This window comes from Strix uralensis, chromosome 6 (genome assembly GCF_047716275.1).
Source record: "Strix uralensis isolate ZFMK-TIS-50842 chromosome 6, bStrUra1, whole genome shotgun sequence".
NCBI lineage: Eukaryota > Metazoa > Chordata > Aves > Strigiformes > Strigidae > Strix > Strix uralensis.
Window position 1 is genome coordinate 2,534,501 of NC_133977.1, and position 16,126 is coordinate 2,550,626.

Here is a 16,126-nt window from a genome sequence, read left to right on the forward strand (position 1 = left end):
TTGACATTAAAGGGAAGCATTTAATATTGGATATCTAGTTTTCTAAATAAAACTTTCTACTTCCTTTTGAGATGTCATTTCTCCTCTTTAAATTTCAGGCTGTATTTCTGGGCAGCATTTCAGGCAAACTGAATGAATTATCTTGCCTTGCATTTTGCTGAACAAAACCAGAAGGTTATCAGTTTAGCTTTGCACAAAATAAAAACATCACTACGCAATCATCGGTACACACCAGACCTGGAGATCATTAAAACAAGTAATGTTCCAAGAAAAGTAGTAATTTCCTGATCTCTGACCCCTCCTATTAAATTTCTAAAGGACTTAAAGAAGGCACTTACCTACTGCTCTTGTTTCATACTCATTAGCGAGTTCCTCAGACTCACCAGCAGCATTTATATCATTCTTCACCTTCGCCATGCTTTTCAGGAGCTTACTGGCCCCAAGGGCTGCCAAAGTGCAACCTCTGGTCTATGGAGAGAGAGTTAAGTCATGCAAAACCCTCTGCAAAGGGAATGTGATATATTCTTTAAAAATTATCCCTCTTTAGCAGCTGGTCAGTTCCCCATCAAGACTGGCAAATGAAGATCCAGTCCCACAAAACTAATGGTAACCATCAGTGTACGTGTTTGAAGATAACTTTGTGACCAGTCTGAAAAGGTCTTGTGTTTACTAGTTATATATCAGCTTTGCATCTCTGGCTGGACATTTACAAAAGAGGATCTGCTCTGTCACAAGATACACCACCATTTTCACCGTCCACCACTATGGACCAGTTGGGTGTACCCAGAACTGCCCAGACTACATTAATCCGTTCCATTCTAAACATCTACATGTGCAGGGAAGCAGCACTCTGTTTTGGACACGCAGACCAACGTGAGCAGAAGCATCCATCGGCTTTGCTTGCATTAGCCTCACATTTACAGCCTGCAAATTATGTATTTGATACAGTCATCACTAAATGTACTGCCTAATCCAAATTAGAAATGGATTTCAATCAAATACCAGGGATCAGAACACATCCGTGCTGTGGAATGGGTGGGAACTCAGCATCCGAGCTTGAGCACAGATGAGAACATACATAGGTAAATGCTAGCTTGAACTGCTGACTCGCACATGACATTAGGAAAGAAAAGTATGAAATCCACAACCAAACAAAAAATGAGTAATATTAAACCTACTGACAGAGTCATCTAGCAATTATCTCTTGTGGTTTTGTGTTTGAAGATGGATCCAGAGCCTTCAAAGGCCTACGAACCAAAGACAGGGAACCCCACTGTACTGTTTGCAAAGAGGAATAAAGGAGAATTCAACTTACTTGCTCCCAAATGACTTTAGACAGCTCTTTCTTGTTCTGAAGAACTGACCAAATAAACAGAGCTTGCAAAGGGTGCCTTGTGATAGGACACTCATCCTGAAAGAAAGAGCGACAGCTCCTCAGACCTAAGCTCACCAAACTGTTTTCAACTGGAACAAATCCTAGCCTGCCACAATTCTCTTTTCATATTTTTTTCCTTTTACAGCCAGCCCACCAACCCTCTCTCTCAGCTATCTGGCACTTGTCACACACTAATGTAAGTTAGGTTATATTTTATATTTATATTAAAGCCTTATATTTTCTTATTTGATGTGGAAGAATCCAACTTCCTGTTTTTCCTAAGGTTGGCATTAGAAGACTCTTGGGCCAAAGTAATTTTTTGTTTCAACCCCTGCAGTTCGGATAGCCTGATTCACAGCTTGACTTTGTGTTTAGAGAACACAGATTCACATCCTCTAAAAGGAATACTAACTTCACACCAATATGTCTTTTGTCTTTAAGCAAGACCCTGAACTTCACAAAAAACTTAAACAGAGAGGAATTTCTATACCACCAACTTATTTGCCTCAGAGCAATTAGCACCTGGGGATGGCAAAGCCATCACAGAATGACTCCTGAGCAACAAAATTTTTAAGAACCACAAGCTTGGGTGAAAACTCCCAAAGCTAACCAGCATTTTCAAACCAAGCTTCCCCCAAATGTCACACGTGTTGCATCGCATCTCTGAAGTCAACAACTATATCAAAAGTTTCCTATCTGATGTCTGAGCTCCAGTTTTGAAACTCAGATCCGGATCTGATGTCTGGACCTACTGTGCTGTGATAACTAAGAAGTCTGGTTCTATCTGACAATGAAATAAAGTCCAGAAGGTGCTTGATACCCTTGCAACAAACAAGGTTTAAGATACAAGAGTATGTACCAAAATATAATAGTCCAAAATCCTCATGCCCAGCTGGCACCTCTGTACCAGACTCTGAATTCATATTGGTATAAATTACAAGCATAACTAGAGCATTGATTGCTCCAATAGAGAACATTTTAACTCAACGCCCAAACTCACCCATTTTTCTTGCAGTTAAATGACCCTTAAATGCATTTGTAAAATGGGGCAGTATGTTAAATGTAAAACAAGGCTGAGACTGTTAAAGCAAATCCTGCTACACCAGAAACAAAATATAATTTTTGTTTTTTCCTTTCAGGGGATGCACAGTGGAATCCAATTTTTTTATCACTTACTGAAAGATGTATCTCCGTCTCATCCTTGCTATTTTTGTCATCTCTTTTGAGACCTTTTCGGAAATCTTCAACCATCTTCCACACAAATGTGAGGAGTGCATCATTATAGGAGTTCTTTGCAATCTGCAGGTTCTTGAACACCAGGCTGCTGAAGTTGTTCGTGTACAGCTCTCTAAGGACCTCTGTGGTAAGGAACTTCCTCAGATTCAAGCCATTTTCCAGGAAGAGACGGACAAATTTGGGCCTGTCTTTCACTAGGGCTGTGAACATGACATCCTGTAGGTCAGCAGACTAGGAAGAAATGGAAAAGCAAATATTAGGGAGCACATGAGACATGTAAAGCTTACCTAAGGGCCTGACACATGTGGCTAACTGCCACATTTTCCATCATGCTGCCACATTTTCATCAGAATCAGGGTTTTTTTGTATGCAATTGCCTTTGTTGGATGGCCTAGAGTACTTCTGCGATGGGCAGATAACCTTTGCAATCAGTGATGCCAGCGCAAGGAGGAAAAGCCACTCTTACTTATCATCAACAGAGGTTGGGGTGCTAAGAGTGGCTGCTGTTACGATGTGTCTCTTCCCACTGCTCCCCTGTCCTGTGTCACTGTGCTTGGACAGAAGTGGTCTGTACCTCCCAGTTTCGGTCATTGGTGAAGATCTCATCACTGGCCAGGTCCAACTGGTTCCACTCCAGCAGCAGCTTCAGCTGCCCATTCCAGTTATCTCTGTCATGTTCATTGGTGCTGAAAGCTGCAGAGGAGGAACAATCCTCTAGGTAAAAGACCAGAGACAGAAGAGCTTCTTGGCATACTTATTCATCTCTGCTTTTCACACTGTACCTGACAAGACCCCTAACCAAGTGTCTTTCCCCAGACTCATGCCCATCTCCCTGATTGAGTTTTAGAGGATGCTGGAGGCTGACACACATATTTATGGTCCAACATAGGCCACAACGGAGCTGCTAGGAGCACCTCATCAACCAAAATCAGCACATTTCCTTCCTCAGTGTCCTGCATCCTCTACACAAAAGAATTTCTGCAGGATTCCCACTAGGGCCCTACACAAGAAGTGTCATGAGAAGCTGTAACGTGCATAGGCTTTCTCCATGCACAGCCAGGAAAATGAGCTCAGCCCAGCAACCCTCACTGAGTATCAGTTCTGCTCTGCTGGAGTAGTAGAGAGGCCAGGTCTGAATTACTCGTGGCAGCAAGTCACTGAGATTTGAAAAAGTTGGGAAGCAGTCCTGCACATTACCTATTAATTAACTGGATACTCCTCTCCCTGCTGGATGTGGATCAAACCTCTTCAATCCACATATATACCAAAAGATACTTGATTTTTTGTTGCAGGATGCTGAGTACACTTTTTCATTGCACTTCTGCACTATAACCAGAAAAGATCCTTTGCTTGGCTTCCTGACTCCCTGTTGTGTTGCATACCTGTGTGCTACTCTCAGAGATGCTATCCCAGCATTTCCAAAGCTCTGCTAAATGCCTTCCCGGTTATATGGACTGGGTTTCCATCTCACCCACACTAATGTCGCATAATGCTGCTGTAGCCTCTCCACACCACTTCAGATGAAGACAAGCTTCACACTGTGGCAGGAGCTTAACTCTAGAGAGATGGCACTACCCTAAGGAAGGCTGTTCTAAAAAATAGCCACCTTTTTCCATCTTTAAAAAAACAAAACCAAACAAAAACCCAAAAAAACTCCAAACTCAAACAACAGAAAAACAATTACTTGCCTTTGTACAGAGCAAAAGAAATGGCATTGCTCACAATTTCATCTCCAGCTTCTTCTATTTTAATAACTGTCAGTAAATGAGGGTTCTCAAGGACTTCTTTGATCTACAAAAGAAAAGTTCCATTTCAGAGCAATCTAGGCTGTTTAGTAGTTGATCTTCTAGAGCATCTTTAAAAGAAATTTCCCATCACAACGTAGCAAAGCTGCTTCTCATCAGTCCCATCCACATACAGTTAAAATTTAATCAAGTCCAGATAGAAGTAGATAATGAGATTTATTTTAAAGTCACCAAAGTACAAGATTAATTATCCTCTGAACATACAGCAAATAACTGATTCCCCTATGCAGAACATCATAACCAAAAAGATATAGTCTCAGTAATTAGAAACTACTCATAAAAGAAAAACAGATTGTGACAGCTCAAGTTTCAACAAATGCCTAGCAGTTTATTAGAGAACAGTTTCTACCTCCTTGTGCTTTGTCAAAAATGGAGATCATTTCTCACATAACCAAGCCTTATAAACTTACTTTCATTTTAGCACATAGAAAACAAATAATCTTAGCCATTCTTGACTGCAGGAAGAGCAAAGAAGCTGTCAGGAGTGTGACCGAACAGGGAAAACTGCCCTCAGCAGCTCCACACTCCCCAGTGCAGAGCTCCTTCTGGAAACCAGAGGCTCACGGTCTGCTCAGAGGGCAGTTCTTCCTCTTTAGGTTGGGTGCCACAGCCCCCAGGCTCAAAGTGCAAGTTCAGACATGGTTTCTGCAGGACTGTCTCTACAAAAGGCCATGCCCTATTCCTGCCCTTTTCCCTGTAAACTTCTTATTACAGAGGCAGAAAATTGTGAAGGTTGGAAGATAGCTCTGGAGATCTAGTCCAAGCCCACTTCTCAAAACAGGGTCAAGTGGACCAGGTTGCCCAGTGGAACTTGCAGGTTGTCCCACGGACTCACTCTGCCAAGTTCTGACCAAGAGATTTGGCTCAGGACTTGCCAAAAACAACAGCTACCTAAACTTCAATACCAGAAGCTTTGCTTGGTTTACATCAAAGAAAATACACACAAAAGTTTGAGTGTCTGAATTCTTTTTCAGGGACTGCAAACAACTTGCAATGGTACATTCATAAAAAAAAAATATTTAAAAATAAAAAAGTTAAGGGCAGGGGGTGGAAAGCTGAGAGAAGGGACCTTAAGTGTACAGGAAGCGATAGAACATTTTCCATCCCCCATTATGAACTTCAACTGAGGTTTGAATATGCAATCACTCTCCACTCCTCGCTCCCCGCTGTGAGCGTGGGTAGGAGATAATTAACCAAGAGAGGAAAACAGAATCAGACCCTACAATAAAGCATTGGGCAGTTAATTGACAAAGTCAATTAGCTCAAGTTAATGGATTGTTCACTGGGCTGAAGTGTTCTTGGAACTAAGACTTCTGAAAAATAACAGAACACTAAGATTTTTCTGGAGCTCCATTTTTCTGTCCCTATTAAAGGGAGCAGAGGTATATCTAAAAACAGGTCCACCTGAAGTAACCAGAGAGTAAAACAGTTTCCTGAGACTAGCCCAAGCTACCCAAGATAGCAGATGCTCTCCTCACTTCTCCAGTTTTCCCACTCTCCAGAAAACACTCTTGTAATAAACAGTTATGTCTGGGATTACAACGGTGACTACACCCTGAAGGCTCTACCACTGGTCAAGAGGCAAACAAGAGCAAAAGAAGAATTTGATGGTGTATGTACAGTGTTGTACCTTCAACAGCATCCCACGTACACAATACCAGTAAGTCAACGCTAACAGAGTCCCCGTGGAGGGGTGTAGGGATGCTGCTGTGGTGAAATACTGACCAAGTAAGCCTCTAGGCCTAAACGTCCCACTCCTAGCCTGTAAGGGAAATCTGTCCTGCCCTATATCTTAAGGGATGCAGGAAGAAAGACAAGAACTTTTGGAACAAATGAGAGAATCCTGAAGTAGAATTGCTACAATTTGAAAGTCCATGGGCTAGCAGTGATAACCCCCTCTCTGAGCAATTCAGCAGGATTTAGCAGTATGAGGCCCAATTCAGCAAATATCCAATTTCTCCATCTTCCCAAAGCACGCAGAGGAACTTCAACACCAACCAGCACTTCAGCCAAGAGTCACATCCAGTAGCCAGTGCTCCAGAGGAATCGCAAGCATACAGGGAGCAGACAGTTACAAAACATCTGGTCTTAGCTCTCCTGTGCCCACTGTGTTCCTTTGGAAGGGATTGCAATCCCCCACTCCTTTTGCTCCAATCCCTATAAGTTATAGGAGTTTGGAATTTTTCTTTTTTAAATCCCCATGGATATGTCATGGCAAGTAGCCCCATGCATCCTATAGGTATCACCAGATAACAACATCCCTGATTTGGACGTCACTAGCAGCTTTTGACCTCCTGTTTCCTCTACCCTTCTCCCACTTTCAGCCTTGCTAGCTCCCTGCAGTAGCACACACTTACCCATTTGATCCAGCTTTCAGTCTCCTCTTCCGAGAGCCTTGAAATGGTGCGAGGCAGATACCTAAGCAAGCTCTCCTTGACACATGAAGAAGCAAGACTGCCTTCTGCCTCCATCAAGCTAGCAATAACATCAGCGATCCGGCCAGAGCCTTCCACCACAACACAGGGAATCTTACTCTTGATGGCCACGTTGATAGACTAGGGAGCCGGAGAGGGAGAGGTGATCACTTGAAGCACGACTGTGTTATCAGAGCCTACTATTCAGCAAGAAAACCTAGAGATTGTAGGTTTGACTTAGGCAAGAAAACCAGAAACCCATGGTCCAGAGCAGTATTTTTATTACTACCCACTGATACTTTCTTTACCAGTGACAACTCTTTAAAACAGCATTCATCTAATGATGAAGAGCCCCACAAATACTGAGGGACAGGAATCACCATCTGCCAAATTTTAGTGTTGATTAGCAGATCAGGAAAATTGCCAAGCAGAAATGGCATTCAGGACACATTACAACACTGCCCAGCTACAATCACTGCTGGTTTCTGGCACAGCACTGCTCAAGTAACATCACATCTGAGTACAAGGGCTCTGGCTTTATTTGCTGGAGATGCAAGCAACAGTCTTTTACAGAGAGATCACTTCTGTAGCATCATGAGAACATCAAACTCTAGTGTTACTGAATGTCTCCAAGTAGCTGCTTAGGTGATTTCTCACACAGCAATGTTGTACACAGCTTATTGGCAAGAAAAAAAAAAAAAAAAAAAAGTTGTTGAAATAATGATGGAAGGACCATTAGCCCTCCTGTTGCAGTCTTTGCAACAGGAGACATTTATTTCATCTGCATCACTACCACTGAGAACACAGTCTGACAGCAAAGTGTGCAAAAGGAGTCAATGCAGCTTATCGTCAACCACTGGAAAGACAGAATATCTATCAGCTATCTGAAAACACAGTTTTGTGAGAACAAAAAAATCAACTTGGAGTCATCAAAACCATGAGCATGTTACTCCTGTCCATTGGATAGCGGGTCTGTGACAAAAGCAAGATGTTTTTTCTTACCAACTAGATCAAAGTGGTTTTCTTAAGGCAGGTTCTGCTAAAGTACATGTTTTACATCACAGGGAGTTTAAAACAGAAGCTTGAAACAGTTTTACTTCTCTGCTAAAGTCGATTCCTGTCATCATGCACCAGTCAGAGAAGCTGAGAAAGAGGGAGTCTTTCCTGGCCAACCGCTAAGACCAAGGCATGGCAAGGACGGAACGACCACAGCATGGAACCTGCTGTGTCAGAGACTCTATTTACTCCTTCAGAAAATGGCTTCACTACAAATGAGCAAGAAGGCAGACACGAATGTCTCCGTGTACTAATAACACTGATAAATAGCCAAGAGACTGGCATGGACCCTTAATTGAATTATGATCCAGTTACTTTTCAGAGGAACCTCTTGCTAGGAATTATGCATTTGATTTAACAAGGCTTTTATTCATTCTGATTGGATAGCTAGTAAGTCCACAGACTTAGGTATCATTTCTTAACAGTGGGTTTGAGGTCTCTCCATAATATACGTGTAACCACAGGGCTGCCCAACCAACTACACTGCATGGCATATAGAAACAGCTCCTTCAGTGATGGCCAAATCCTCCCTTAAATGTTGGCAATTTGGAGCTAAAAGGAGATGGGCGTATTCAACATGTCGTTTTCAGCAAAGCTCTGCTCTAAAACCTTCATCTTCGGACCTCTGATGAACACACTGAACTCTGCATTTCTGTTCACCTAACATCTACGTGGGGGAAAAGCTGAAATTAATCATGTGAATGGAGCCAACACATCCAGGAAACATACAGGGAGGCTGGGATAATGGTCTGAAATTTTACACAGTGGTTCAGACTAATTGATTAATGTTAGCAGTGAAGTGGTAACAGAGACCGTGCTTTGCATTCACGTTGTTTGTCATCCCAACAAGCAAAATAGTTTGATTAGCCTCTATATTAACAGCAAGGCTCTGGTCAGAATAGGTAGTACCAAGATAATTTCTTCAAAAGAAATAATTATAAACATCACCCTGCTTCAATTTTACTGACTCAGACACTGACATACTCTCTTCATTGTATCCTATGTTCTTGCAAAATCCAGCCTTTTTCTCAGCTCTTTCTCAAGGTCCTTCAGTTCAGGCTGCATCAGCTTTTCTTCTTGCTGTTACTCGGAGCCATCTCGTCCTCACTGTTACTGTTCCCTTCCCACACAGCCTGATTGCACATCCCCTCACTTTGAAGCCCCTGGTGCCAGGTCCTTTTGCTCCCTCAGTCACACCCTCCTCGCTCAGGCCACTCATCTTCACTCTTGCAAGATGGAGGGGGAAGTAACAATCCTGTTTAACACTGAGACAGATCTAGAAGTCATCTCTTTTTCCCGCTTCCCCAAGCGTCACTTAGATATCCTGTGTCAAGAAACCTATTTCTGCCTTCTCTGTTCTGTTCATCCTCTTCCTACCTGTCATCTATTTGAAGGTGATGCCTGCTTCCTCCTCTTCTAGGCTTAGAAGGGTCAGTGTCCTGCCTTGCTCAGCTGCCTAGATTTAAACCAGGTGCAGCCCACAGTTCTCAGGAGCAGCAATCACAAGTCAATTCATGCAAGCTCTGAGCTGGAGTAGTTCCAGCACAGCTGACCTTCCCTGTACATTACAAGAAAGCACTGATCTCCACTGAGCATGGGCAAGACAAGTTTTCCCAAACCAAAGTTTAGGCAAAGTTGTATAAAACGGATCAAGAGCTACATGGCCGACAAAGACTCTCCTGATTGCTGTGGAAATAAACACAAGAAATGAACGTTTTTGTGCTGGATTTGTAATGGAAGAACTGAGACAACTGAACTGTCCCTGCCAACAGTTTTGCAGGATGTCAGCCTGAGGTAGAAACTTTGCACAGAAAATTTTAACTGAAACAAACTTCACAAGCTTAAATGCAGTTGCAAGCAAGATCTTTCTATAGCAGGTGCTGGGCAAGCTTCAGTAAATAATACAATGATCTACTTGATAAAGTTGCTTGTGGAGTAATCTCTCTTAAACATTAGAGCAATGTCCCTACTGTCACTTCTAGAAATAAGTAAAAGAAATAAACTTACTTTCAAAGTTTCTTTCCCTCCACCCTGTGCAAAACACACAATTGGAATCTTCCCACCATAATTAGATTCTGTGAAACATGTCAAAAGGAAAAAAAAAAAAAAAGGGAAAAGATTCAACTCATTAATGCAGTTTGAACAACTTATTTTTCCTGAGAACAATGAAAGAATTTCCAAGCAGTTCATGCAAACACTTTGATACTAGTTTACTGTTGATTTTGCCAAATCTATTAACAGCTCTTCGTGTTTTTAATGAAAACTTGGTTTTGCCTAACCTCTGCATAGCTGGCTTCAGACACCCTTTTCCAACAGATGCTTTTTTCCTCCTAACAATCATAATTTTTACTAGCTCCAAAGTCCCCCAAACATGATCTTATTGTATTCACCTACTGCTTTGACCATTCTGAGTCTAGGTACAAGGTTTGTATCACAAGGTGAAGATTCAAAACCTCTGACTTTGCATTTTCAATCATAAAGGAAAGCTAGGAATCCTGTAACTCTAGGAGCTAGTGTTTAAAAGATGTACCAAGTTTCATAGTGATTCTGGGTGCTTCATCATGACTTCGTCATAAAGCAAGTATGCTTCAGCTGAGGTACACAGTAAAACAAAAGAAAACAAACTCTTTAACTAAGAATTTCCTATCAAGGCTTTTGATGTTTTTCCATTTTGGCAAAGAAGAAGCTGAAAGAGAAACTATTTAGGAGCAGGTTGCAGATAGACCAATCACCCTCACAAATGAATACTTTGGGAAAAGCTTAATTGCAGCTCCTGTGTAGCTGTGCTTCAGCTACCTGGAATTCAGTGCCAGGTGGGAAGCATGTAGAAGGGTCAGCTTCCAGTAGGTAGCCCAGCAGGAAGGGAAGGAAGGGCTGGATGGCTGAAAGGGATCATTTGCTGTGTCCCACAAAAGACTATTGTCACATAAACAAAAGAAGATGAGGGGAGGGGTATTGCTCTGAAGAGGGCTGGTTGTTCCTGAAAGTGCTCGAGATGCAACGCAGTTAACACATTCCTTCCAGCTCACCATCCAAGGGATGTTACCACTACTCTTTTGTTCCCAGAAAAATCACTGTGCATCAGCCCCAAAGCATGCAAGAACTAAGGAGAAGGAGGTCTGCAACCTACCTGGGATAACCCGCTCCGAAATGTACTTTTCTAACTGAGTTCGTACTTTTGCCTCTATTGTCGGATGCCCATGGGTGCCATTATCAACCAGTAAGAGATGGGTGTGATTATTATCCAGGCAATAGAGGGGGTCTCTCTTGAGATCATCCATTATGTAGTGGGCCAAGTAGTACCCCTAGAAGCACAAGCACAGCATTTGACAGAGATCCAAGGGCAGAGCATGCACAAGTCTTCAAGGGCAAGCCAGTGACAGCTGAACCCCTACCCGCCAACTGTTCCTCATTAGTTAGCAGTCTGAATTTCCTGACTCAAGACACTGCTCACTGGCAGTCCCAACAGCTGCAGAAGACAGTGAGAGAAACCCCATACAAGAGCACAGCACAAATATTGGCAGAGGAAGTTTTTCTTTACAAGAGTGTTCTGACTTGCAATGATCCTCTCATAACTTCACCTCACTCAATGGAACAGTGGAAGTTATTTGCAACAGTTTAGTCCTTTCAGAGATCCTGTTAAGCAATTCATGCTTCCTTCAGCCGCCAGAAACATTAAATCTGCGGCAAACTTACTTTCAACACCTCACAGATTTTTTTCGGTTGGAAGGGATCTCTTGAGATCACCCAGTTCAACCCTCAAAGCTTCTTAGAACCCTCACTAAACTAAACTGCTTTTATTTATTTAGCAGGATGGGTTTTAGACATGTTCTATAATGTCTAGTGGACAAGAGACAAGGGGAGCTATGCCAGTGTATCTGACAGATAGGATGAGCAAGAACCTTAACAGCAGCAGCAGGTACATGTCTTAGCTCATGGGAATCCCCAGAACGGGCTAGTGTGTAGGGATTTCGCAGCAGCTATTCCCTAATGCTCTGCCAGACACGCAATTAGAGCAGCTGAACTTCCATGCGGACATGCTAAGCCCACAGCTGAAATCCTCCCCACCACTCCTGCCACGCGTGACCATCTTGAACACAAGAATGCTTCCATTTCCTCCAGTTCTGGGAAGAGCACCTGATGTTTTACCTCACTGCTGTGGATGTTGAAGAAAAGCTGGCCCTGGGCTTAATTGTTGAGGAACCAATAGCACTATGTAGCTCAGGCTAAGTAGACAGACGTGCTTCTACGCAAACACTGCACTGGAAAGCATTCTGCTGAGGTCTGCTTTGCCAGACATACAAGCAGAGCTTGACTGACCACTCAACTCAATCACCCCATGGCCGACAGCCTCAGCCTAGCATTGCTGACAGCAGCGGTCAGGCAGGGACATAACCTGTATAACCGACAGCCAAGCCTTCTCTTTATTTCCCCACCAACACATACATGTTTCTTACGTCATTATCACCACTGCGAATCAGACTTTCTCGGTTGGAAATCATGCCCCAGGCTGCTATGCCAATAGCCACCACGTTCTCCTCTGAGCTCCGACTGATGGTGTTGTCTCTGACCACTTCCCCGATGTACTTCATCAGCCCGTAATGCGTGCCTCCAGTGAAAATCCAGGCCCCTGGGGACAACAGCCAATGATCTGGGGGAACGTAGTGGAATACCCACCCTCCTAATGGATTACCTTTAAGATACAACAACCCAGTCCCCTCTCAAGACCTTACCTCAGAAGAGGCATTTATTCTTCAATTAAACACAGAAGGCATGCTACACACCTTACATCATCATGGGCAACTGATGACTACTTCTCAACCCTGTTACTTCCAAACTGTTATGTCACATTTTCCCCAAGTGCACCATCCACACAGAAACAAACCAAATGCTCTGCTTCCCTGCTGACCCTCTCCAAGAGTATTATGCAGCAATAACATAATACAGACGCATACACAGGTCTTTACCTTTGGACTGGGCAATGTAGATCAGCCTGCTGAATATCTTGCGCATTCGGGGCTTGAGTGCAAAGTTCTTTGCGCCCCCAGTGACAGAGATGACAAGGTTGGGGGTTTTCAGGTGCCAGTGCTGGGTCATCAGGTCATAGAGTGTTTCGGAGTCTGTATCGCATGACAAACGGATGTACTTGGGTGAGAAAAAATAAGAAAACAAATATAGCAAGAGATAAATTGTGATAGTTGGGAACAGACCAGGAATTGAATTTTTTTCTGTAGTCTTATTCCAACAGCCAGCAGACAAAGGGTGATTATGAAGTCTTTGTTTCTTTTTCTAAAGCATCTTTATCTTCCTCCTAAACCAGGCACTCAACCCACCTTCCACTAGAGGAAGGACAAGAGCACTGACCTTGGGATTCAGCGGAACACTGGAACAATAAACACAACACTGAGGAAGTTTATGGTATAACAATTTTAATTGTAACAATGCTATTTATAGCTTAGATTATGGATTAGTGGTAGCATGGTTGTAAGTGAACTAATAATAATTATGGTTGTATTTTTATTACACTGTTAAAGCCTTAATTTAATGAATTATAAATTCCAGGCTCCATGTGCATGGTGTCCCTATCTTAACATATACCCATAACAGCATTTTAAGAATAACACATAACAGGTTTATCAAATTTGTAGTAAAGCTTGAACACTGTATGAGGATGCCAAAAAGCACACCAGATTGATAATCTGGCTTCAGACGGACCTACCATGTCTCCATTTATGTAAAAGGCTCTCTGGCTTTTTCTTGCTATTCTATTCAAGAGCCCCTTTGCAATTTCATCACTGTTAGTAGTTTAGTGTGATGGAGTTTTGGAAGATAGTCATGCCTATACAGCCCATACCAGGGGATCAAAAAGAATAACTTGGACCTGAATCATGGAGGATTTTGTATAGATTGCCCAGTATCTGCAGGAAAGCAAAACCAAGGGATTAGTTTTGAGGAAGAAATGTCCATATCTTGAGAGGCATTTAACTTGAACGAAAGAACATATTCACCTGTTCCAGGACAGGTTCCCAGGAGTAACTTATTGCATCTGGCTCAGAACAGCACACCACAGAGGAAGTCTAGCAGGCTTCAGCTGCCACACAGGAGAGCTAAGGGACTCCCACAGCTCCTGCTCTAAGAAGCATCAGCCACACGAAGCCTTGGGTGTTTTTCAGGATAGGGTCCCCTCTAGGAGAGGGGGAGCCTGCCAGAAAAATTAACTGCTCCACAGAGCCAGTAAGCCATCCTCACAGCAAATCTTGTTAGCGCTGTAGTTAGAAGGCAGTTCTCTTAAACCCTGATGATACACAAAGCACCTAGTGTCTGTATGACTACCTTTGTTCCATCAAGAGTTAGGTTTTCCAGTTGAATGACTTGTTTCCATCTATACAAATTGTTTTCAACCATATAAAGCAAGTACCAAATAAAAGATGCTGAAGCTGAATTGCCTTATGCTTATGTCGTTCTCTCATACATCATCACGGTGTATAATTGCAAACACACTTCAGTTATACCTAAGTTTCATTCCACGTGCCAGCAACCATACATCTGGCACTTGCCACCTCGAGTCCTTGGCAAGGCTCTACTCAAGCGAGCGAACCCTTCGGTTCAGCCACTTTCTTTCTCCGAGGTACAACGGTGCCATCTCCTGGTACAGCCGGCTGGTGCACCCCCAACCATGACCGATCCAACCCTCAAAACGCAGGCGATGCCAAGTGTTTCAGCAGCTGAACTCGGAAAGGTATTGAGAGAAACATTTTTCAGATTGATGGCTACCAGAACATAAAATACAGCAACTGCAATGTTCTTGGATGTTACAGGATCTGAGCAACACTGCAGGAAAAAAGCCTGCGCAAGCAGGACTTATGAAGTGTAGAGATTTTATTGGTCTGTTCACATCTAATATTTCTGCTCAGAACTTTTTAGAACTCATCTGTCCTAAAAAGTACAATGTAGGGTATAAAACTTCCCGTCCCTCACTGATAATAGTCAGCAATTCTTAGGTTACCTTGGGTTTGAAGTCCTCCCTACTGATCAAGAGAAAATATTTTGCAATGTTTAAGACCAGCAGGTACCTTGCAGTATAGGAAATGAGAATGTGGAATAGAGGTATAACTCCAGCCAACGTGCTGATGGGATGGATTAGGAGACTTATATGCAGTATCTGAATAAAGTATGCTCTGAAACATGCACAGTGGCCTTGAGAGTCCTCATGAAACAACTATGAGCATACAAATTGATTTCCAAGGTTGAAAGGGGGACACAACCTAAGGAAAGAACATTTAAGCTTTGAGAACTCAGAAATGCTGCAACAGAATGAAACACTTCTTCTTTCAGCAAAGGTACACAGCAGCTTACAACACAGTAGTGTGAAGCTAAAATAAGCGTATCAAGAAATATGTGAAGTACTTGGATCTCTTTGAGCGTGATTCAAAACCTTCAGTCTTATTTCCCACCAAAATGCCTCTTGTTTCTGCTGCTTTGCATAAAACAAACCCAATTAATTTACATAGCACGCTCTGATTTTCCTCATTTATTTTGATTGTCTCAAGCAAGCTGCGCTGGCGGTAAATATCAGTCATTTAGAAGAGGCAGATGAGCTCAGCCATATGCAACGCCTCACACAGTATCAGTATAAATCATCAGAAACTGCAACACCAGCTATTTCCTTCTTTCCACGCCTCTACTGTCCCCACACCAAGGAAAAACACAGGCAAAAAAGCCCCCAACAAATAGAATAAACCTCTGAAGTTCCACTGATATCTTAAATCCCCATTAAATTTACTGTCATTGTAGGATTTCCACCCTGGGAAATACTCAATATTCAATTTCTTATTGGCCTGAGCAAGTTGGTCTATGAGCTTTGAGCAAGAGTTTTGGCTAGAAAACTCCGGAGAGCCCTTACAAACAAAATTACTCCATGACAGTGTTGGACACACAAGCCCCATTCCCACATCTCACAACATCCTTCAGCGTGTCCAGTCCAAGGCCTAAGATACAACTGGGTGGAAAGGAGCACTGTACGTCTGCAGACTGCGATGATCTGCACATAGAACACTGAGGAAGGAAGGGAGCATAGGTCAGCAAGCTCTGTAGGCAGACATTGAATGACATGCCATACAATTTTAAAGCCGTTACAAAAAATGAGTGATGATTTTATGGAGTAGCACACACATATGTGCAGCTTCGGTCGTACATCTCTACAGACATGAAATCCCTATGGTTATCACCTCATGGATCCT

General features: G+C 42.8%; 1 protein-coding gene across 2 annotated transcripts in view; it reads right to left on the bottom strand.

Moving 5' to 3' along the window:
- TRPM8 (transient receptor potential cation channel subfamily M member 8) overlaps nucleotides 1–16,126 on the bottom strand; it is a 53,028-nt gene that overhangs the window by 24,803 nt on the left and 12,099 nt on the right. The window contains exons 4-13 of one of the 2 annotated variants that reach the window (XM_074872503.1): nucleotides 12,854–13,031; nucleotides 12,344–12,516; nucleotides 11,017–11,191; nucleotides 9,894–9,961; nucleotides 6,774–6,971; nucleotides 4,300–4,402; nucleotides 3,186–3,304; nucleotides 2,552–2,842; nucleotides 1,316–1,411; nucleotides 339–468 (exon numbers count right to left, since the gene is read on the bottom strand). In XM_074872503.1, the coding sequence (XP_074728604.1) occupies nucleotides 339–468; nucleotides 1,316–1,411; nucleotides 2,552–2,842; nucleotides 3,186–3,304; nucleotides 4,300–4,402; nucleotides 6,774–6,971; nucleotides 9,894–9,961; nucleotides 11,017–11,191; nucleotides 12,344–12,516; nucleotides 12,854–13,031 (1,531 nt within the window). Of the gene's footprint in view, nucleotides 1–338; nucleotides 469–1,315; nucleotides 1,412–2,551; nucleotides 2,843–3,185; nucleotides 3,305–4,019; nucleotides 4,403–6,773; nucleotides 6,972–9,893; nucleotides 9,962–11,016; nucleotides 11,192–12,343; nucleotides 12,517–12,853; nucleotides 13,032–16,126 lie in introns of those variants that run through there. The other variant, XM_074872502.1, reaches the window with a different exon arrangement.